Source organism: Gasterosteus aculeatus, chromosome 16, assembly GCF_964276395.1.
Source record: "Gasterosteus aculeatus chromosome 16, fGasAcu3.hap1.1, whole genome shotgun sequence".
NCBI classification, from domain to species: Eukaryota; Metazoa; Chordata; class Actinopteri; order Perciformes; family Gasterosteidae; genus Gasterosteus; species Gasterosteus aculeatus.
The window spans coordinates 14,262,715-14,285,230 of record NC_135704.1 but is presented as its reverse complement, the minus strand read 5'-3'; the positions used below and the strand labels follow the sequence as shown (position 1 = coordinate 14,285,230).

The window sequence follows — 22,516 nt, the reverse complement described above, 5'->3', positions numbered from 1 at the left end:
CAGCTGGTTTGACACACATGATGGCACGATGTGGATTCCAGTCGTGATTAAGTCGGCACCCAGTTAGTAATTTCTGAATGTATTTACAAGAGCTCATTTTAAAAACATTTTCCCATTTGTCTTGTATGCACACGTCAATTATATTAACACTTAAATACTCAAATAGAAAATATAACAGCAGAAATGTGGTGGTATGGGACTTTATTTTCAAATTAAACCGGAAGAATTTTCATTGAAGATGGAATCTTATTTAATGCAACCGTAACTAGGTCGGAGGTCAACCTGTACGTATTTTTGCTAAAATAGTATGCAGACAGATGGAAAAAAAATACATCTTTCAGTCAGAAGTCCACTCATTATCCTGCCTTCTTTTCGATGACAATCAAAACACTGCGAAAAGCCAGAAAGAATATTTAAAACCGTATTCAGTGACCAATCGTGTTTGAATCACCCAGCCTGGGGCGTGGCGAGTGTACGAAATTGTAAAAGTTTATTTTCCAGGCATGATGCAAAATGCTCCTTCAGTCTGTCCGCTGGGCCGTTTGAAAAGCAGATGTAGTTCCAGGTTTTTACTGCAAGAAAGAAGAAACCTCAATTTAGCTTCAGCGGTCCACAAAACAAGGGCAAATATAAACTTCTGGTACAGTTAATACAATTTCCAGGCACCATAAGGGTCTTTGGACAGCAACGCTTTTGTACACTAGTTTGTACACTCGTACACTGATTTGAGTGTGTGACTATAATGAACCACGTTACTTCACAGTGGTGTCTACGGACAGTACTTACACATTTCTCAACGATGAGACCATCTTTGAAGAACAACATGTACGGCGTGATGCCGTCCTCGCGGTAGTCCAGAAGTCCCACCATGCCGTCGCCATTCATCGACTCTCCCAAGTAAAACTGCAGGGAGACGAGAGTCCGTGAAGATCACAAAGTACGGCGCGCAGCAGAAAGACGAGGTTGTGCAGTCGTTTACTTACCCGGTATTCTTTCAGGTTAGACACGATCTTCTTTACTCCCTTTTGGATTTCAGCCACGAAAGCTGCCACTCTGTCCGGATTGTGCTCTTCCAGGTGGGCCTTAATGCTGGACATGGAAACAAAAGGAATGGGGGGGGACTTTAGATCTCACCACCTGCATGTTGGTATTTTCAGTACACTGGTGTCATTTTGGACAATCAAGACAAAAAAAAATACACAAGGTAAAGTACATGGCGGGAAATGGGGCGGACTCATACTCACGCTTTAACGTAGTCCTTGATGTAGGCTAAATACATCTTCTTGTCGTAAGGGGGGGTCTCCTGCAGGTTGTGGTTGAGGACGATGTCGATTCCAGATGTCGAGGACGTGTCCGTGCCCTCAGATGCTTCTTCAGCTGATGCGTTGGCACCAATTAAAGAATCATCAAAGCCCTCCGTCCTGGTGACCATCTACACACAATGGGGAAGCAAAGGAGGCGGACGGATGTTAGGGGGCGAATACCAGACAGTTTGCTCGTTGAATATTAGTCCCACGGTGACTGAACAAATAGCAAAACGCTTAGTAGGTCTGGTGAAACATTCACATCCTGACGATTCAGCATGCAGTTTGGGGGTGTAATTTTATAAATGTACATATAAAATATAAATTGTTTGTGGGTCGTAAACTGTTTGAGCATTACAGACATACACATGACAAATGTGTGAAAAATTCATACAGAGACTACTGCATTTGCAGCGGATTGCTTGCCGCCTTTCTTAAAACGTTTCTTTGTCGACATTTTTGGCCAATTAAATAAATCATTAAGACTGCTATACAGTGAGAGCGGACTACGTGTCGGGTTCATCGGCCCTTTAAAACCATGAGGACAAAAAAAAAAAAACTACACACTGGTCTCACACAACTCATCCGGAACACCAACTCACCTTTCCTTCAACTTCATAGAAGATGCCATCGTCAGATTCGATGATCTTGAAGGAGTCTGAGAACATCTCATCGTCTGCGGAGAGGGAACAGGGAGGCGCGTCACGGGGCTGCCCCTCACAATGCGTCATCATTCCGGCGCTACGTAGGCGCCGGCCGGTAACCGGCTGAACATTCCTTTGACCTGACTAATCAGATTCTACCATCTTTGTGTTTTTATAACTTTGTGGTTAATTGAGAGTTATCGGCTGAGTGTCGTTCTTTCGGCTACGTGGCGATGCTGGGGAACAATTGTGTGCCTATAAATAACAGACGGGGCGGTTAGCATTAGAAGCTACGTGCCGCCGTGAGGCCTCGTACGCCGCTTTACTTTGTCACGGACAACGTTTCAGGAATTTCCCGAAACACCGGTCGGCGCCACGGCCCCGTCACGGGTAGACACACGGTAGTAAAGCATAGCCAATCTTTTTTTACCCATGTTATTGATAACGTCCCTTGATCCACGGACCGACACTACAAGCTAAGCAGAGCCCCGCATTGCCGACTAGCACTTTGTGGTTAGCATCTGGCTAACACGAGTTAACTAAACGGTAGCTAGTAACAACTATCTCCAACGTGACACGGAACAAAAAAAACCACTGGGACGTTATATGAAACAAAATATTACATTCTAAGACACTACTTACTGCTGATGACGCACTTGTAGATGATCATTTTGGGACTTCGGTGTTAAATCTTTGAGACAGAGAACGCCGCCCTGCCGCCCAAACAGCACTGGAGAGGAAAAGAGCGAGGAGACCGCGAGGCACGGCATTTACATCCTGCTGACGTCACAGTGGGTCGGTTTCGCGTTTCTACACTCTGCTGCCAATTTGACAGTGCGGCATAAAGTGGTACTGCACGCACACGCTGAATCAATGAATACATCCAAGGGACTTGTGTTTCTGTGAACATCTGTATTTATATATACATTGATATTTATATACAATATATATTATCTAAAAACATTTGTATATATATATAAATATGTATTTAAAAATGTATATACATATATTTACAAAGTGTAGGCAAATCATATATATACACACATATATATATATACGTGTGTATATATATATATATATACACACATATATATACACATACACATATATATACACACACATATATATACACACACACACATATATATACACACACACATATACATATACCCAGTGGTTTTTTTTGTTATATATATATATATACATATACGTGTGTGTGTATATATGTATTTATACATATATATGTACATATACATGTGTGTATATATATATATATACACACACACGTTTATATGTGCACATGCACGCAAAATATTTTAAATAAAAGTTGTATCAGTTGAACATAAAGCCCGTGTTGAGATTGATAGCATGGTGGTGAGTAAATAGTGAGATGCAGCCTACATGTGTTTGTTATTGTAGTACAGAAACATTTCAAGCAGCCATTCATTACGTGTAAAGCAACTTTATTTATCTTGAATGAACATTGTGGTCATTTTAAACTATAATGGATTGGGTTGGATTTTACAAAAGCAGATGTAACATCGTCATCCTCCGCATACAGAGCAACACAGTGAGATAACTCAAGTTTATTAGATAAAGATCACTGGGGAGTCCCACAGTAAAAGGTACAGATACAAACCAATGGGTGGATTCAAATTCCCCTAACTTTTGATTATATTTAAGACTTCCTCAAAAAAGGGAATACCAAAGTGGAGCTTATGAAAAGCACCGGCACATTTAAATTGAGCACATGCAAGACAAAAGAACCAAAACAAATTAAAAAGTAGCTCATTTACAATTATACACACAAAATAAACAAATGAGAATTTTATTCATAGACAATGATAAAGATGCAGGAGCGCAAAAGTATAGTATGCTGGCTCCCAATGCCTCCTCCCACATTCCGCACCATGTTTCCCAGTTGTGATTATGCCAGAGGATAGCAAAATATATTATATATATTTTTACCAGGCTACTGCCGCCACGTTTCTAAAATGAAGACTATAAATCCGTAGTCCTGTAATCAGCGTTTAATTCAGGAAACTCATCACCATCAAGTGTTTTCCGACCTTGCAGTCGAGGCTACAGCTGTCCGCAGTCTGTGATGACGAGCTTCTTCGCGGGCTTTCCTCCCTTGGTGCCCAGCTCTCCCATCTGCTGCACGACGTCCATGCCGTCCCGCACCCAGCCGAAGGCCACGTGTTTGAAGTCCAGGTTTTCGGCTTTCTTCAGGGTGATGAAGAACTGGGAGTTGTTGGTGTCCCTCCCGCGGTTTGCCATCGACAAGATGCCCGGCCCCGTGTGCCGAACGTCAAAGTTCTCGTCCTCAAACTTGCTGCCGTAGATGGACGTTCCTCCAGTGCCGTCGCCGTTGGTGATGTCACCGCCCTTGAAAAAAGGACCAATGGCGAGCTTCAGTTAGTAATATTACACAGATATCTGCCACGTACAAAAAAAAACTCAAGTGGAGATAAAGGAGCCCCAAACAAATGACAGAGATGCCCATTTGTCATCACCGAACAAACTCCATACCAGTTTCCAATAAGTTCAACAATGCACCAGTTCCACCTCTTTGCACGTGAAACTGCCGTCACCTGATCACCTCACCTGACACATGAAGTCTGGGATGACTCGGTGGAAGACGGAGGCCTTCAGCCCGAAGCCCTTCTCCCCGGTGCAGAGGGCCCTGAAGTTCTCTGCCGTCTTCGGGACGATGTGGGAGAAAAGCTCCATGGTGATGGAGCCCAGCGGCTGGTCATCGGCGGCCACGTGGAGGAACACCAGGGGGTTTGAGTCTCTGGAGTGCTCCTGGACTCTGGACATCTGCGGCGAGGAGACACACGACACGTCGCCTTCCGTTTGGGCCGTGCGGCTCTGGCACTCGCAGAAGGTCTTCTTGAAGGATTCGGCTATCTCGGGGGTTTTGAACTTGGCCGCCAGCTGCTCCACTGTGCCGTCGCCGTCTTGAAAAACAGAAGACGAAAGAGCGTCAACGAGAGCTCAGCTGCAAAGCATCAATGCACCTGCAATGTTTCCACTTTTCCCTGGAGACCCGGTTTTTATGAGTCAAAATTATCCTTTACATAAACTCCTTTAAATTGTTGCTATGATCCTGAGGATAAACTTGCAACACAACAGTTGGTAATGTCAGCATGTTGAGGGGCGCTAATGGATAGCATTTTAGTTCTGAGGTGAAAGAAAAATCAGGAAATGTTGAAATATTTTCCCCAAGACACACGATTTTCAGGGACATTTGACTTTTTCCTAGAATTTTTCCCGTGTTTTCGAGCGAGTACCTGAGTAGTCGGTGGCGGTCCAAATCAGCGCGTTGGCCGAGGCGTTCATGGGCTTGAGTTCCATCGCCTGCGTGATCGTGTGGTTGGCACAGACCCGCAGCACCTGCTCTCTCCTCATCAGGACTCGGTAGAAGCGCTTGGTCGGGTGGAAGAGGATCTTCAGGTCGCCGACGCCGCGCTCCTTCCATTGGCCGAGGTCTCGGTCCCACCGGTACAGCTTGGCGCGCTCCTTGAACAGAATCTCCTCGTCCTCTTCTCCAGACTTTGTCTCCACCTGAAAGTCACACACAAGGGTGAGGTGTGGTCCTGTACATCGTCCACTGAACTTTAATTTAATGCATAAAGAAAATACTGCGGGTTTGGCATTTTTGAAAAGGTACCTCCGGTAGTGAGACAATGGGCTCAAAGTGAATGTCCTCTGTATTAGAAGTGTCCTCTTCGTCGCTGCCCTCCTCGCCTTCGTTTTTGGGCACAGAGGACAATCCTCTTCCAAAAACGGTTGCTCCAGCATTTGCCCACGAGAAGTTGGAGTCTTCAGAAAGGACAAAAAACAAATAGCAACGCGAAATGTAATTTTGTTGCGACGCATTCGTAACGCCACCGTAAGTCCAGAGATCATCTTAAGAAATGACTGTTGAAGCAAACCTTGACCTCCAAAAGCATAGGCGTCTGTAGTTTTGGCCAAATCCGCAAAAGATGAGCCTCCCAGCGCTTTGAAACCGAAGTTGGATATATCTGCGGTGAGAGCAAACAATGCAGTCAGGAAATACTGGACTGAATGCAGTTTCTTGGATTCCCTTTTTGAATGAAGGATTCAGTTTGTTGGCTAGAACAACATTGACATCTATTCATAGACATTACATAAAGTAAAGGAACTGGTATACAAGTATTATCAGCCAAATGTATTTAAGGAGTGTAATCTGCTGTCCAAGTCCCACAGTGGGGGAAGCTGGTGGTGTACAGCAGCTAAGTGGATGGTGCAGCAAGACACATCAGTAAAAAGCTCATTTAAAAAATAAACTTTTCTGTGATAAGATTCCATATTATGCCAGGCTGCAATGCAGCGCTCACACAAAACAACTAGGGCCAGCCGTATATCAATGACTACATATATGTAACCAGGAGACACATTATCAGTCCAACATCCGTAGTGATGAACAGGTGTTCTATACCGTCACTAGACGTGATTAAAGTCCCAGCGCTGGACTCCGGTTCTGGGCTCTTCTTGGTAGACAGATCAATGGGTGAGGTAGTGCTGCTGCTGGGAGCTTCACTCAGAGTCTCGGCTGGCTGGTCAGAGATCTGCTGCTCCGATGTAGACAATACCACCGCAGCCTCCGCGGCGACCGCAGCCTCCGCGGCGACCGCAGCCTCCGCGGCGACCGCAGCCTCCGTGCCGCTGGACAACCACCCTGATGTGGGTTCTTCTTGGACTGCAGCAGCGCTGCTGATTTCCGGTTGGTGTAACTGAGCACCCTGAAACAATTTAAGAAGTAAACTTCAAAACTTCAACGAGACACACAAGATAAAACATAGTTTTTTTCAGGAATCACCTCATTTTCAGAATTGGGGCTGTATTGGTTTTGTAACATCCACTAGACTTGGAAAAAAAAGCATCCATCCTTATTTTTGACTGAACTGTATTTCTGACTGATTTATTCTAAATTCACCAAAAGACAACATTGTAAAATGCAGGAATTTTTCGATACACGTGTAGTCAGTCGAATATACCAGACTTCCCAGTCATTATGGTCTGTATTCGCAATCTGTTATTAGGGTTTTAAAAAAAGTCCAGAGAAAACATTTTCTGCTTAATGCATTGATAAAAAACAAACATTAAAACCAAAATCTACATTATAAAAACCTAGACCAGTTGAACAAAATGAAACATTAAAAGCCAATTTCTCTTGAAGAAACGTATTCAAATAGCGCATTACTAAGATACAGCAAATATAATGTAAATGTGTGTGTGATATATAATATATATAAATAAAAGTTGTGTTTTGTTGCTTATTTGATCTGCATAAATGCAGAGCCCTTAGGGGTCCGGTCCATTACCAGGTCTTGGTGCGCCTTGCGGACTTCCGTCTCAAAGTCCTCGGGCTTGTCTTGGTCCGGGTCGCTGTCTGTGGTGCTCAGGCCGCAGAAGAAGTGTGGTGGAAGCTGGAGGCTTTTGGCCTTCTCCTCCTCCACCGGCGTCGGCTTCTTTTCCCACACCACCTGGCAGTCTGGCTCTGCACGCAGGGCACATGAGTTTAGGCAAGTTAGCATAACCTGTGGATCCATCCTCATGCTTCAACAACAAGTCAATAGCGCATAGTAATGGATATGATGCACATACCATCACTGCATGCCGCAGCCTCTTTTTGAGGAGGATCGGGGTAGAGCTTTCCATTCAAGGCCTTTACCGCTGCCTCAAAGTCCTCATCTGAAAATAAAGAAATCCCATAACATTACATTTTCCTAGTAACTCAAGTGATCCAACAGATGTTGGTAGGGGCCATCTGAGGAAGAATTTGAGACCGGTTTGCTTTGACGACTTCTGATTGTATGAAAATGTAATGCTTCATTTACACATTTTGAGGGATGCAAAGAAACAGCAAGAAACGCTAATTGCAAATAGATATGAAAAAGATCAGGATTTCTTTTTCTTTTTCGCTCACTTTGTAAACAGGATTTCATCAAAACATGAACCTGTTTTTATTTAAATTATTTATATTATTGAAATGTCAAGATTGTTATGTGGAATGTACATTCCCAGTTCGATTAAATAAAACACGGCAGCACTAAACGTTTTTTTTAACGAAATTAGCTTCAGATAAATTGGAAAAAATGCCATCTGTGACAACAACAACAACCCTTAGAAAAACTATAAAATATGTGTAAGAACAGTCTTTGTATTTACTATGTTCATTTCAACAACACATATGCTCATTGATTAACTTCTGCTCTCACCGTCGGTTTGATCGTCGCTGGCGTAGCCCGGTTCGTTCTGGTAGCAGAAGAAGGTGAGCGGCAGCATGAGCGTCCGGGCTAAATCTGCCTGTTCAGCAGTGGGTTCCCTGACGTACACCACCTCCACGTCAGCGTCCTCCCCCGAGCCTGCACCGCCTCCGGCCGCCTGAGGCCCTGAGACGGATACAACACAAACAGACGCATTGTGAGGAGAAACTGCTTAGAAGAAGGGATTTAACTGCTACATAATCAAAAAGGTTTTAGTTTCAAACGCACACACACAAAATAAAAGAATCATGCAGAGCAAAAAATGAACAGCATGCATTTCATTTTAAAATCATGAACAACTTTACCAAAAGAAAATTTCTGCGTAGGTCTGTTAATTTTCTGGGTTGATTTGATTGACTTACGGTCAGTCACATGGTACTGTAAAATTAAATACCAGAGATCTAACTCTAATTAGCCTTCGCTGAGGCAGAAGTCAGCCTAAACGAGGGAATTAGATTTCATGCTGTTGCTCCACATCCTGCACTAAAAATGGAACGTGTGGAGTTTGCGCAGCTCATTCCTCTGAGGCAGCGATGTACCAGGAATCTCCTCAGCTCACCTTACAGAAGACATTAACTGGTGACTCCTGTTGCTATGCAAAAATTGCTCTTTGGTAGTCAGGGTGGTGTATAAAGAAAATCATCAGTTCAAAAATCAACTCTTTGAGCAGTAAAAACACAAATCTTATGTTTAAACTATTTTTGATGACTTAACAGCAGAAGACACAGATAAACTAGCAAATACACCCCCTCCTTTGAGCTAGGAGCTACTCGAGTATTGCTAGAATCACTCAAACTCTCACACTGGACATGCAACACATTAGCATGGTTTGTTTTTCCCACTCCGTGCTTCCAGGTTATTTCTGACTCGTGGTACGGGCCAGCCAGGTGACAGCTGAGAAGTGTTAACACACACTGCAGTGATTAGAGTACCTGGGGGTTCAAATTGGGTTGATGATGTGCTGGTCCAAAAAGCCATTGGGTTATCTTTGAAAAGCCTAAAATCCAGCCCTAAAGGATGATGGGTTGTTGGGTGGAGAGAAACTAATTGTGAGGCTGGTATAACCATAAAACACCGCCAATAGGGTTGAAATGATAATAGATCATATGCTGCATAGCTTTACCAATAAGTACAGAACATATTGATGTAATGAAACAATGTGTATAAGGCGACTACATCGGGAGGAAATGGTAAATCTGGAATACAGTCTATGCCCCTAAAAGATTTTGGGAAGGGCTCAAAATCTTTGGCTGGCTGAGGATTACGCTGGAGCAATGAGATGCAGATGAAACAAGACTATGGAGTAAAACTCAAAACAAATACCACTGTAATGCTCTCAAAAACATAATCAGATAAAGACGGCACAAATGCAGGATTTTTTTTTTACCTTTCTCTGGAACTTTGAATGCAGCTGAAGCTTTGCCAGGACGTTCAGAATCTTTGAAACCAGATGACGATTCCGCAGTTTCAGAGTGAGATTTAGGAGAGCCAAAAAACTTCTGAAGGCTCTGAGTGCCAAAGACAAACTTAGGGGGGGACACCACCGTCTTTGAGGGATTAACAGGACTTTGAGAGCTAGATGTACTTGGCTTGGCGTTGGGAGGAAGCTCTGTACGCTGCTTTGTGGTCTCCTCCAGAACAGCGATGGCTGCCTTCCCGCACACGGGCATAGCAGCCGGTGAAGGTGGTGTAGGCGCCCCGTCTTGAGGCGTGGTGACCCTCGAGGTCGCCTCAGTCATGAGTTTGTCGTTTTCTTGGGCAACCTTAGCCTCCTCAAAGACCTGTTTGAATGCGCTTGCGGTTTCCTGCAGCTTGAATCTCACGGCCAGCTGCTCAATGCTGCCCTCCACCACCTCGGCAAAGTCCAAGGCACTCCAGACCCAAGCCTTCTCCGCTCCCTTCATCGGCTCCAGCTTCATGGCTGCCGTGATCCTGTGGTTGGCGCAGATCTTGAGTACCTGGTCTCTCCTCATTATTAACCTCACGCGTTTGGTGTCGAAATTCTGCAAGACCTTGAGGTCCCCGATGCCCCTCTCCTTCCACTGGCCCAGCGCCTTGTCGTAGCGATACAGTTTGGCCCGGTGACTGAAGACCACCTGTTCGTTTTCCTCCCCGGTAGATATCTCCACCAGATCCGGCAATGGGACCACCGGCTCAAAGTACACGCCGTCCCTCTCCTCATCCTGGCTGACGTCCTGCTCGTCGTCAGTGGCCACGGAGGCCCCGCTCTGGTTGAGCTTAGCGGGAGACTTTAAGGGGCTGATGCCGGGTTGGAAGTTAAAGTTGAAGCCACCTGTGGATTCTCCAAAGCGGAAAAGGTTCTTTCTTGGGGGGCTGCTGGCAACGGGCGAGGCATAGACTGACGGGTCTGCAGTATCATCCAAGGCCTCTTCTCTTAAGTCGTAGTTATCCCACTCCAAGGTGGGGCCGGGGGTTTCACCCAGAGGCTTGACTACCAGGTTGGACACATGGCTTTTTGTGGTAAGCTCTCCCTGTCCGTCGTCCTCTTTGATTTTGGTTTTGTCATCTGTCAGAAAGAATTTCAGGTCTTTCAAACCAGACTTCATTTCCTCCGCTTTCTGAATGAGGCGTGCCGTTCTGCCAGAGTCAACGAGCTTGTGTGGGGTTTGTAGTGGAATGTCCAGGAGAAGCCTCTGACACTCCTCAAACTTCTCCTTGAACTCCTCTGCTAGCTCCGGGGTTTTAAACTTGGCGGCCAGCTGCTCGAGTCTAGCGTCCCCATCGGAGAAGTCGTTGGCCAGCCAAATCCATGCCTTGTCCGAGCCTGCCAGGGGCTTAAGATTCATGGTGGTGGTGATCCAGTGGTTGGCGCACACCTTCAGAACTTGCTCTCTTCTCATCAGCACCCTTAGCCGGCCATTAGAAGTGTTTTTCAGGAACTTAAGGATTCCGACGCCCCGCTCCTTCCACTGACTCGTGTCCAGGTCGAACCGGAACAACTTGAGACGCTGGGAATAGAGAACCTGCTCATCCTCCTCCCCAGTCACCAGGTCCACTTGATCAGGCATCTGGACCACCGGTTCAAACTGGATGTCGTCGTTTTCCTCAGTCTTATACATGTCGTCTTCTTCCAGCTCATTTGTGGCCTCTGCCTTGGTGGGGATCGTAAACAGCGACTCACCAGTCCCAGAGAGACCTTTGAAATTGGGGTCGTTCTGGCCAAACTTAAATTTTCCTTCAGAAGACTCTGCCAGGTCAGCAAAACTGAACGCTGCGATTTTACCAGAAATTAACGGATTTTGATCTTGCTCCGTTGGGTCCACTGAGGGAGTGGACACAATCTCTTTCTCCTTGTGCTTGTCAGCTATGCTTCGGAGAAAACTAGAGGCTGACCCTGATGGAGGCACCTGGTCATCTGCAGAGGGAGTTTCTTGTGCGGGATCCTGAATGCCGAACTTGAAGCCACCAGCTGCAGCCGGCAACAGGAAGGAGAAGCCTGAAGAACTTGTGGTACTCGATCCAGACTGAGGAGTTTCAAACTTAAAAGAGGAAGCTGAGCTTTGCACTTTGTTTTGACCAAACTTAAACGCGTTGGCAGTGTCAAAGGGCATCTTAAATCCAGTCCCAGCAGGCTGACTTGATGAACTTTTGTGGCCAAATGAAAAGCTGAATGTGGAGGACGAGGGAGCGGTGCTAGTTGTGCTTTTGGCATTTGGATTTGGGGTTTGACAGGCCACACACTTATCGGCAGAGGTGCCGTTTCTCACCAGACAGCCGTCACAATCCCATTCGCCATCCTTCATGGCAAACATGGCTGCTATAGAAGGATTGGGATTTGGGGAATGGCAGGATACACACTCTGCAGCAGAGGCATCATTTCTGACCAGGCAGTCACTGCAGTCCCACTGCCCGTCCTTTTTTGCAAAGATGGCCCCGAATCCTGAACCTGCTGGCAGAGTCGATGCGGCAGTGGCCGCCGGCGCCGCTGTTGATTTGGCAGCCGGGTCGGGGGTTCCACAGGCCACACACCTGTCAGCAGAGACTTCATTTCTCACTTCGCACGCATTACAGTCCCACTGGCCTGGCTTCTTGGCAAACTGGGCACCAAATCCAGAGCCAACGGCAGATATAGATGGTGCAGCTGTAGTGGGGGCTATTGGTGCTGTCGTTTTAGATGAGGCTTTAAGAGCTTTACAAGAAACACAACTGTCTGCTGAGGCCTCGTTTCTCACTTCACAGACATCACAGTCCCATTGCCCGGGCTTCTTGCTGAACTGAGAGCCAAAACCAGAACCAAATGCACTGGCTGTGTCAGCCGGTTTTGAGGCGCTGGTGCCAAATGTAAACGAGGAGGGTACCGATGCTCCCAAAGCGCCAAATCCAGTGAATGTAGATCCAGTACTGCTGGGTTTTGATGAATCGGTCCCAAATTTGAAAGTGAAAGGACTGGGTTTGGCTTCACTGGTAATTGGCATGTCTGGCTTGGATGAAGAATTGGGGTTGGCACTTTGACAAGCGACACAACGCACATCTACAGGTTTATTTCTTACACAGCACACATTGCAGTCCCACTCACCATCCTTCCGGGCAAACTGGGCTGCCAGTAATTCAGAACCTTTCAAGTTTTCCTCTTTCTTCTCAGGTTGCCTTTTTGCAGATTTGACAACCACTTTCTGGGCTTCCTCAAATTTGACTTTGAAAAGTGATGCCTCCTCTGCTGTTTTGAAGCGGATGGCCAGCTGTTCGGTTTTAGGCTCCTCATCTGCATAATCAATAGCATTCCAGACCCAGGATTTGTCAGAGCCGGAGTTCGGTTTCAGTAGCATATCAGCAGTGATGTAGTGGTTTGCACAGATCTTAAGGACCTGTTCTCTTCTCATTAGGAGGCGGACCTTCCCTTTCCCGTTGTGTTTCAGGATTTTAACATTGCCGATGCCGCGCTCTTTCCACTCTCTTGTGTCCGCGTCAAATCGATACAGCTTTGCCCTGTTGCAAAACATTTCCTCCTCCTCTTCTTCACCCGTTTTCACATCCACCTTATCAGGAAGGGGTACAATGGGTTCAAAGTGAGGACCATCTTCATCCTCCTCACGAGTGCTCTCGTTGTCGCTCTCTGCTGCTCTTTCTTCTTCTGCAGCAGAAGTGGGAACATCAAACACTGGCTTAGGAACTTCAACTCCAAATGTAAAAGGCTTGTCTGGCTTTTCAAAGAGACTTCCTGTGCGGGTGCTTGGCAAAGAATCAGCAAAGGAGAAGGAAGGAGTATTTTTATTTCCAAAGGTGAAGAGGCTGGTTTGGCCGTGGGGTTGCTCCTTGGCTGCAGGCTTCTCCGGGGCGTTATCAATTCTTGAGGGAAAGTCTGACGTAAGGAGTCCAAGCAGGCTTTCGCTGTGCTTGGCCTGGGAAGGTGGGAAAGTGAAATCTCCATCGTTGGATTTAAAGTTAGAGTTGAATTTAAAAGAAGATGACGGTGTCGAATGGGCAACTGCGCCTGCTCCAAAACTGGGCACTTTAGGGACTTCAGCAGGTGCCTGCTGGCTGAAGGAGAGCTTCCCAAAGTCCAGAGGCTTCCCCTCAGTGCTCTTAGGGGGCTGAACCACAGACGGCTTGGTGAAGTAGCCGGGTTCGGGCAGGGGAGGGTTTGTGCTTTGTACACTCTGCCCGTAATACTCTTCACTGTATGGTGAAAGAAGGCTTGTGGCTGGTGATTCAAACCGGAGGGGGGCTCCATACCCGGGTTCTTGAGGAGGGTAAATGCAGGGTGGGGCCGTTTGCAATGGAGGAGTATGAGTGGGCTGCTGGTAGGCGTACATATGCTGCTGAGGGGGCATTCGGTTCATATTGTACATTGGGCCCTGCGTAAAGAGAGAGAAATTGATCAAACATAATCTAATATACAAGTCTGTTACCATGAACACGTGTCAAACAGTGATATTCACCTTAGTGGGGGTGACATTTGGTGCTGTGCGCAGGAGATGTTGAGAGTTATAAGCTGGAGACGGGTTGTAGTACGCTGAGGAGGCTGTGGTGGCAACTTGAAAAAGAAAGAAAGATGTTAGTTTATGGATTTAAAATAGTATTACAGTTTGAACGTATTTCTGCTTTGGTTGGATGGAGTGTGCTGACCTGTTAGAGGCGCCCCGTGGTAGGACTGGGCGGGGGTAAAAGGCTCCTGCAGGCCCTCGGCCCCGTAGCTCTCCCCATACATCTTGTGACGAGGAGAGCTTGCGATCCCTGAAGAGTTGTGTCTAAGATCATGAACTTCGTTCTGAAAAACATGGCACTTAATTTGATATTTGAGTGGATTACATAGAATATAAACATGAAATATTGAACCAGAACTGCCAACAGGCAACATTTGTAATTTACTGTGTTTATTAATGAAAATTTATCACAGGTCAGGAAATCTAATTGGCTAAAATGTAATGTGATACTGAAAAAACACCACCTTCATATTTATCTTTTGTTATAAGACATTTTATTTCCATCAATACAAAAAAACTGATATAGCTGTTGTCTTTAAGAGAAATCTGGGTCAAATAGTGTGGAATGTAAAGAAAAGAGGTTGAATCTCGTATCCTGACCTTGAGGGCTTCCACTTGCTGACAAAGCATCTGGAGGAGACTTTTCTGGTCTTCCACCCAATGAGGTGGTGTCTTGGGAGAAATCTGAGCAACAGAGGAGAGAAATTAAAAGTCACTTTTATATAGCTCTGCGAGGAATCCCAGATAACACTTTACATACAGATGATATGAAGACATATCGAATGGGCTCCTGAAGCATAATCAGTAACCCAAACCTACCAGGTGTCTTTTGGAAGGAGAGATGAGGCTTTTGTTTGGAGAGGGAGTGGAAAACTTGATGTGGGATCCTGTGGCAAGACTGGAGTATGCTGGTCCTCTTTGACCCTCCCCATGCTCCTCCTCTTCATCCATGGCCTCCCCACTCTCACCCAGCTGCTGGTTCACGTCATTCAGGAGGTCCATAACTTCCTCCATGGAGACAGGCAGCTGGGACACAGGTGGGATGAATGGTTACCCGGCTGCAGAGTTAATGAATTAACATCAACAATAAAAAGCGAGTGGGACGTACTTTCTCAACGTCATCTGCATTTGCGTTGTAGATCTTGGACAGGTTGTTCCTGAACTTTCTCAGAAAAGTGATGCACCTTTCCTGTGTCTCCTCCACCCCGTTGCTGGCCTCCTCTGAGAGCCGCTGGTAGATCTGCAAAGGAAACACAGCCCATTGTAGAAATAATACCTGAGATTCTCTCAAAATACCATAATATTTTGTTCGGGAGTTATTTCAGATAGCAGCTAACATTGAAAAAAATTAAATAAATAACTAGCAGGTTGCTAGTTATTTCCACCTATTTGTCCTGCACCATTCACCAGATATCCTCTAAAACTCAGACTCAGATTCTGAAGAAGGTATCAGCCTATAATTATTGGCAATGAACTATTCCTTCTTTAAAAATGGGAACTGTTTGACAACTAGCCATCATGAGCGGAGTAGCAAATAAACTGGATCTTGAACTTGTAAACAAAAAGCATCTTTAGTGCACATCTATAAAAAAAAAAAACTAAACCTGAAGCCGAGGTTTAAGTCATATGATGATAAGAGAAACTTATCCCAGTTGTTTAGAAGCGCATGACTTACCTGTGCCAAATGCCAGACGGATGACAGGTTATTGATGGTTTCCAAAGTAGCGATGGCCTCCTCCGTCTTGCCTTCAATGTCAAGCAGAACCGAATACGCAATCCTGTATTCCTCTTCATGGCCCTTCACAGAAGAAATCTGACAAGGAACATAGACGTGCTTTACCATTACCTCTTACATCCAAAATATCATATGATGAAAGAGAAACCCAACAGTATTTACCTGAATATCTTGGGAGTGAAAGTGCATGAAGAGGGGCTCAAGTGGTTCCGGTATGCTGCGTCTGTTTTTGATCTTTTCCAACAGGGGAAGTACAACTTTCCAGTAGTGGACACTGCGGCCGATGTACTCTTTCTGGTCGTAGAACGAGTTCACTCCATCACACTGGGTGGATGAGCGAAAACAGTTGATGAGCATCAAGAAAAGATAAGCCCACCACACAAGTAGTTTCTTCTGTCGCTACAAAAACTACCGTAAAACCATGATTCAGAGACAGAGCCAGCACGTGTGGTCGTCTGAATATCTTGATCTCGTTCACATTTAGCAGCTGAAGGAAAGTGACAGAAAGGAGCAGGTGGAGAAGCACGTGTCTTCATGCAGTTATGCAGGGCTTTTGTGTTTATGCGTGTACGACTGCCAGCCACAACAGCTCTGGCCTCCTTACAAGCAGACTACATTAGTAAAGTTTGAAGTGGATCATATGGAAATATCTGTATTGATGTTCATGCAGCTGTCCAACTCCAAACCATGTTAAGCTTTTTCTGTAATGCCGTTTTACGATGCATTCGCCATGTTGCGCAGCACCAAACCGGAATCACAGCATTGTGACACCTTTTATGTTAAATTGAATTTGTCGAACTGTAGAAATACATAAGAAAGCAGCAATATCAGAAGTCTCCTGCAACTCTATCAGCTTGCAACCCCACATGAGGTCCAGACATAAACACGGTCAACGAATGGTGTCGTTTCATGGCTACGTGTGTGTGTGTGTGTGTGTGTGTGTCTACCGTCTGGCTGAGACAGCGTGCCCATTGAATGGCCAGCGCTGGTTGAAGGCCGTGCTTCTCTCCGGCCCTCAGAGAGTTCAGGCCACGCTGCACAATCATCCGCAGTTTGGCTGACGTGCTGGGACTACAAGGAGCACGCAACAAAACCAGTGAGTACTCACACACACGTTTTGGAAACTAAAATGAGCTGGTGTTGACTTGTCGTGATCTGTCTCAAAGGCTTAATATGTTGGAATGTGTTAAAATTAGGCAACATCACCAGAATATTAACACTGATTCTGACAGAAATACATGGGAATATTTGTTAAAACAATTTGGATCCTCGTACATTTACATAATACACGGGAAAAACAAAAATTGTCCGTTTAACTCACGCCGCTCGTTGGTGAATTAGGCTGTCGACGGCTTCCCACCACTCGCGCTGTCGGTCGGTGGTCAGGAGGCGAAGGAGGGGCAGGGGGAGGCAGCGGGGCTCGTAGAGCTGCCGTTGCTGCTGTGGGTTTACGCCGCTGCTCATCTTTGCAGTCTCCTGGAGCTGGCAGTGGCTACAGAACACCACGCCATGTAAAAACACCTGGATGCAGGAAACCCAACAAGACGTTTACATTATGGTAGAAATGCTCAATTGCACAGGGACAACTAAAAATGAAAAGCAAAAGTGTAAAAGAATTGATAAGAACGGCTAAGTATAAAAATCAAGTTGGCCTTTATAGGCAATTGAAACATTTCCAAGTATGGTTACTTAGAAGTGTGCTTACAAACAAGTCATACATTAAGAGAAACAAATACCACTTTCTAATGAACGTGTACAGACTATGAAACACTTACAGATCCACACAGCTCAGCAGGGCCCATAGAGGCCATATTGGATTCTCTCCTGTGGCTTAAATTAGTGATAACTAAATAATTTATCAGTGAGCCTGAAAATTCTGTCTACCAAATCTATTGTAACTTCTACACTGTCGACATTGCTGCATATCCGAATGGCATAAATAAACGTTCCTGTTACTTCACATCTCCAATTGCCTCATTAAATTTTCTCTTGGGAAGCGCTGAATTTTACAAACAAGCAAAACCTCTACAGCGCTAAGGGCTACGCATACCTCCAGGTCGAGCAGGCAGATGGATTCCGGTGTGTTGGTGTCCAGTTTGGAGGTCTCCAGAGTAAGCCTTGGAAAGAGTTGCTGTAGCCAGTCCCGGAGGGCTGGTCTTTGGGCCAGCAGGGTCCACTGCAGCCCCAACCAGCTCAGATGTTGCAAGTCTCCAGCATGCAGCAGGATGGAGCCTAGAGGAGGTCTCAACGTTATTATAGAGTAGCACAGACTAGAGCCTTGCACAATAAAGGAGTTTTGATGCAGTGCAATACATTGTACTGTAGCGAGAGCAGTGGGATCTGCATTTGCATTACACATTTAATTGTCAATTAAGATTTAGACAGAAAATATTACAAAACTCACTGCTTTTTCGACCTGAATTTAACACAATCGCAACAAAACTAAAGAAATCTTTGAGCTGCTAAAGTGCTCAGGCAGATCATTGGTTTCGTACCAGCGTCCCATTTGACGAGTTGAGACACCTCTGGAACCATGACGGCAATGGAATGAATGTCATCGTTGGCAATAAAGGAGGGTCCAATGGAGACGTGTGGTCCAAACAGGAGCTGAAGCAGAGACTCCTGACCACTGGGGTTACCAAACACCTCCACCACCTACACAGAGAAAACATTAAAATAATTCAACATCAGTTTATCAGTGCAATCTGTTTCATTCTTGAGAAGAGGGAATAGTGCATCTGGTTGTATTTGCATGGTGTGCACCTGTAGTGTATAATTCCAGGCTTGTTTTATGCCAAGCAGTTTAAATTATGCCATTAAATCTATAATGTCACCTTTTTGTAAAACGCTGTTCATCAAAAAAAAAAAGCTCTCACTAAACTGAACGATAGTATGTGGACAGACCTCTTCGATCAAGGAGGCTGGAGCAGTGGTCAGATTCAGCAACATGTGACCGGCCTGACTCTGTCGGTCGTTGGCCAGCAGCTCCAGGAGCTGCGGGCTGGACTGATCTCTCTTGGTCACTTTAGCCTTTGGTCTCGGCGTCTGGTGGAAGGACAAAAAGAAAATCAACTGAAGTCGGTGACAGAAAAACACAATGGAAGGCCAATGTCAGGCTTTAAAGTTCAGGTGTTATTGTCCACCTTTGATAGGCCAGGAGTACATTTACAGCAATGCAAAGGGTGCAGGGAGATTTTGTTAAATGAACAACAAACCTTTGACTACTATATGAAAAATGTAATAACATTTTGCTACAACATTCTTAAAAATAATTCACATCAAACAAATAAAAATAATAATGTGCAAGTGATTCTGGAAACTGGCAGGCCTCCTCGCTGATAGGTTGATCCGTACCTGGTATGCCAGCAGGTAGCATAGCGTGGTCAGGTCAATGACGGACCTCCAGGTATGTTGGTGATTCTGAGCCTGCTTCAACAGCAGCGTGCCGGCGTGCAGGTAGAGGTGACCTCTCATTTCCGTAAACACCTCACAGAGATCGTCTGGGTGGCGGCCAGCAATGCCGCTCAGCGCCTGCATAGCTTGGTCAAAACTACGCACACAAACACAGATTTAACCTACAGCAGCTTGAGTGTTCCCCTTTATTGATTATGCAGCACCATTAATGCAATCATTTAAATCCCCTGCTTGTCTTGCGCCGTTGCCTCTCCACACAAACCCGGAGCCAAGCAGAGGAGAGAAGGGTGAAGTAAAGGGAAAGTGGTTGATACTACTTGAACAACAAGTTATCTTGCCGACAGGTTCTGTGTTTTAGCAGAGTTGGGCCTGAGAATATTTGGTTAAAACAGATCAGTGATTCTGTTTCACCCTCATTGTTCACCGTGAAGTTAATGACAGTTGTTTTTTTGCTCCACTGTGTGTATAAAACAACCCAGGACCTCGACATGACCTACCTGGAGAGCGCCTCGAGGCTCGGCTGGATGCTGCTCTCAGACAGTGTGATTCTTAGCAGGCTGCAGTGGGCCAGTAGCAGCTCTTTCTGGAGATCCCGATACATCTTCTCATTACCAGACACGCTGGGCTGAGTGAGATAATCCTGCAACACAAGCCATTCATTTTTCATTATTGTTTTAAATGTAAACCGGTGATCTTTAAGCGATTTTAAATACACTGCACACCAGCGGCCATTGATGCTGACCTGCAGTGTGCGAACCACCACTCTGTACCAGTCCAGGCTGTGGTTCAGCACGCCCCTTTTATCAGCAGCCAGGCAGTGCTTCACGGCTTCGTCGAGCCGTCCGTCCTGACAGAACAACTGAACAAGCTTCACGTTCACATGGGCGTCGGCTGGCCTCGCCGCCAGCTCGACCTGGAAGAGGTCGAACAAGCGGTTCCAACCCGGCTGACCCTGACGACTCAACAGACGCTCCTGCACGGAATGGATGGTTAAAGACAAGTTAAAAGAACGTATAATTAAAAGGACTTTGGTGGTTTGCTAATGGAGGTTTTATAGGTTTAAAAAAGGACCCTCACCTTCAGGTTGAAGACGGCAGGGTTTCCTGGCAGCAGCTTGGCGGCTTTCTCCACCCAAAACTCCGCTCTGCTGTCACATTCCTGCTTGCTGACCAGTAACTCGGCCACCTTCAGCACCAGATCCCTTTGGGCCGGGTTCATGTCCACTGAGCGCTGAATGCATACACACATACACCGATTTAGCGATTGTGCACTTTCTATGTGGTGTGGTTATGACAACAAAGCCTATAGACTAGGTGACATTTTTTCTGACACAAAAATAGGTTGCAATAGGTTGTCTGCACACAAAAAGAATATTGCATTAATAAAACGTCCCTCTTACCTTGTAACATCCCACTGCCTTGTTGATGTCTCCCTCTCTCTCGTAGAGCTGTCCAAGGAATTTGTGTGCTTTTGGATCCCTCTCCTGGACTTTGAGATACTCTGAGACATGTCTTGGAAGAGCAGGAAGAATGCAAGAGGTCTATCAATATAATGGGAACCTTTTGGGAAGTAATTATACATGGAGCTGACAGAGAACCATGTCTTCTTACCTTTTTGCCAGGTCATATTCCTTTGCTTCAAAGTACAATTTGGCAAATAAAAACCCCTTGACTGGCTTCTATGGAGAAAAAAAACACATTCTAGATTAAATAAGTAAATAAGAATACTTTAATTACATGCTCTTCCAAGACATGTCTCAGAGTTTCTTCCCGTCGGCATTCGGGCTCATCAACAGAGCCGGGTCCCCCACTGACTGATATTCCACCGGTCACTTTCTTTCATACTGCACACGTACTGGAACTACAACTTTATTCTCTTATTTTATACTAACCCATAGCCTTATTCTACTAACCCATATCATTAGCATTTCATCTGTCTTGTTGTCTATAGTTACACTGTCACGCACCAACCGCCAAGTCAAATTCCTTGTATGTATGACATATTTTAGCAATAAATGTTTCCTGATTCCTGAAGAATAAGCGAACTAACATTTCGAGATTGTCCAGATTCTGGATTTAACGTATCTGGTGCAAATAAATTCCCTTCAATGCCAACAATGTCAAACAACCTAAACTATGACGTTTCGGTCGGCATCGATATTTTTGAAATCTGACCGTGAAGGATTCGGAGGAATATTTCAGGCTCAACGTTGACTTAGCGGCGTAACGTTAACTCCTGTTTACAGGGAACCCCGTCGGAATTTAAGCTTCCGTTTCCTTAGTAACGTTAAGGTTCGGCATGCAGCTAGTACCGCGTCAACTAACGTTACACGACGGGTTCACGAAGCCATGTTGTCCCGCAACGTTTTAAAGTGGTAACGTTACTCGCTAACTTTTACGCGAAACTTACTCCAAGTAGCTTTGCTAGCGGTGGCTAACTAGCCCCGGCTAACCCCCCATGCCGCGCATTTCTGAGCGTAAACGGGAGGACCGGTCTTTGGTCCTCACGCCGGCGGCTAGCCAGGAATAATTCACGGTTCACAAAATCCCAGTTAGCGGATTAAACTGCATTTTAATCAAAACTACAACTGGTGCCGATTATATCCCGGTTATTCCTTAAACCTGACACATGCTGGTCTTACATGATGGCAGCGGTGTGCTAGCATTAGCCAAACGTTACCTCTTTGAGTGAGGGCGAGGAACTCTGTACTGAGGAAACGTAGCGGTCCACTTCAGCTTTACTCCGCCGCATGACTTCCAGAAACAGATACCCCTAAAATGGTTGGCTATGGTGCATAGAGTACCGGGAATTCACGAAAAATAAAGACCGACATTAACATCGGTTCCACTATCACCGCGGAACGTTAACTCCTCCTACTGCGTAGTCTCGCGGTCAAATGACTAACGTGATGACGTCATTTGCTCGCTTGAATCACTCCCAACCAATGAAAACCGAGGTACAGTGTGACGCACCTTATTATGGAGGAGGTGGGCTGATTAGGGTGAACCATCTGTATAATCCACACTCTGAATGTTTTATGTACATGTCTAAATCAAATAGTCTGGTAATTCATCAATATGATTATAAAATCTAGTTTGCTTATATTTTGTAAGGATGGATGGATAATTATTAAAAATAAATTCCAGTAATAATTGCAATGATTTCAACAAAGTTG

At 45.4% G+C, this 22,516-nt stretch overlaps 2 protein-coding genes across 4 annotated transcripts; both read right to left on the bottom strand.

Annotated features, from left to right (window-relative positions):
- Positions 1–184: 184 nt before the first annotated feature.
- On the bottom strand, positions 185–2,786 carry tpt1 (tumor protein, translationally-controlled 1). The gene is made up of 6 exons (XM_040201600.2): positions 2,591–2,786; positions 1,907–1,980; positions 1,245–1,432; positions 984–1,089; positions 787–903; positions 185–572 (listed from the first exon to the last, which is right to left on the bottom strand). The coding sequence occupies exons 1-6, from the start codon at positions 2,616–2,618 to the stop codon at positions 570–572; spliced, it is 516 nt and encodes a 171-aa protein (XP_040057534.1). The 5' UTR covers positions 2,619–2,786; the 3' UTR covers positions 185–569.
- Positions 2,787–3,394: 608 nt separating this feature from the next.
- Positions 3,395–22,321, bottom strand: ranbp2 (RAN binding protein 2). 3 transcript variants are annotated; one of them, XM_040201096.2, is made up of 30 exons: positions 22,021–22,321; positions 20,952–21,019; positions 20,741–20,852; positions 20,419–20,571; positions 20,084–20,314; positions 19,839–19,981; positions 19,282–19,477; positions 18,832–18,972; positions 18,423–18,582; positions 17,978–18,159; positions 17,249–17,448; positions 16,875–16,998; positions 16,090–16,251; positions 15,868–16,005; positions 15,301–15,432; positions 15,012–15,218; positions 14,793–14,876; positions 14,335–14,476; positions 14,148–14,242; positions 9,635–14,063; positions 9,180–9,257; positions 8,200–8,373; positions 7,586–7,672; positions 7,303–7,478; positions 6,417–6,720; positions 5,890–5,979; positions 5,625–5,776; positions 5,245–5,518; positions 4,556–4,911; positions 3,395–4,336 (listed from the first exon to the last, which is right to left on the bottom strand). In XM_040201096.2, the coding sequence occupies exons 1-30, from the start codon at positions 22,090–22,092 to the stop codon at positions 4,031–4,033; spliced, it is 9,168 nt and encodes a 3,055-aa protein (XP_040057030.2). In that variant the 5' UTR covers positions 22,093–22,321; the 3' UTR covers positions 3,395–4,030. The 3 variants fall into 3 exon arrangements, with proteins under 3 accessions (XP_040057030.2, XP_077947340.1, XP_040057031.2); XM_078091214.1 differs by lacking the exon at positions 9,180–9,257 and having other exon boundaries at positions 6,417–6,597; positions 6,634–6,720; XM_040201097.2 differs by lacking the exon at positions 9,180–9,257.
- Between the last annotated feature and the right edge of the window lie 195 nt (positions 22,322–22,516).

Coding starts and splice junctions, on each gene's coding strand:
- tpt1 (XM_040201600.2), bottom strand. CDS start 2,618: ATGATCATCTACAAGTGCGTCATCAGCA. Junction 1,433..1,906: donor TCTATGAAGTTGAAGGAAAG/GTGAGTTGGTGT, acceptor CATTGTGTGTAG/ATGGTCACCAGGACGGAGGG. Junction 904..983: donor CTAACCTGAAAGAATACCGG/GTAAGTAAACGA, acceptor GTCTCCCTGCAG/TTTTACTTGGGAGAGTCGAT.
- ranbp2 (XM_040201096.2), bottom strand. CDS start 22,092: ATGCGGCGGAGTAAAGCTGAAGTGGACCGCTACGTTTCCTCAGTACAG. Junction 20,572..20,740: donor AGGCAGTGGGATGTTACAAG/GTAAGAGGGACG, acceptor GTATGCATTCAG/CGCTCAGTGGACATGAACCC. Junction 18,973..19,281: donor GCTACCTGCTGGCATACCAG/GTACGGATCAAC, acceptor TCCTTCCACCAG/ACGCCGAGACCAAAGGCTAA.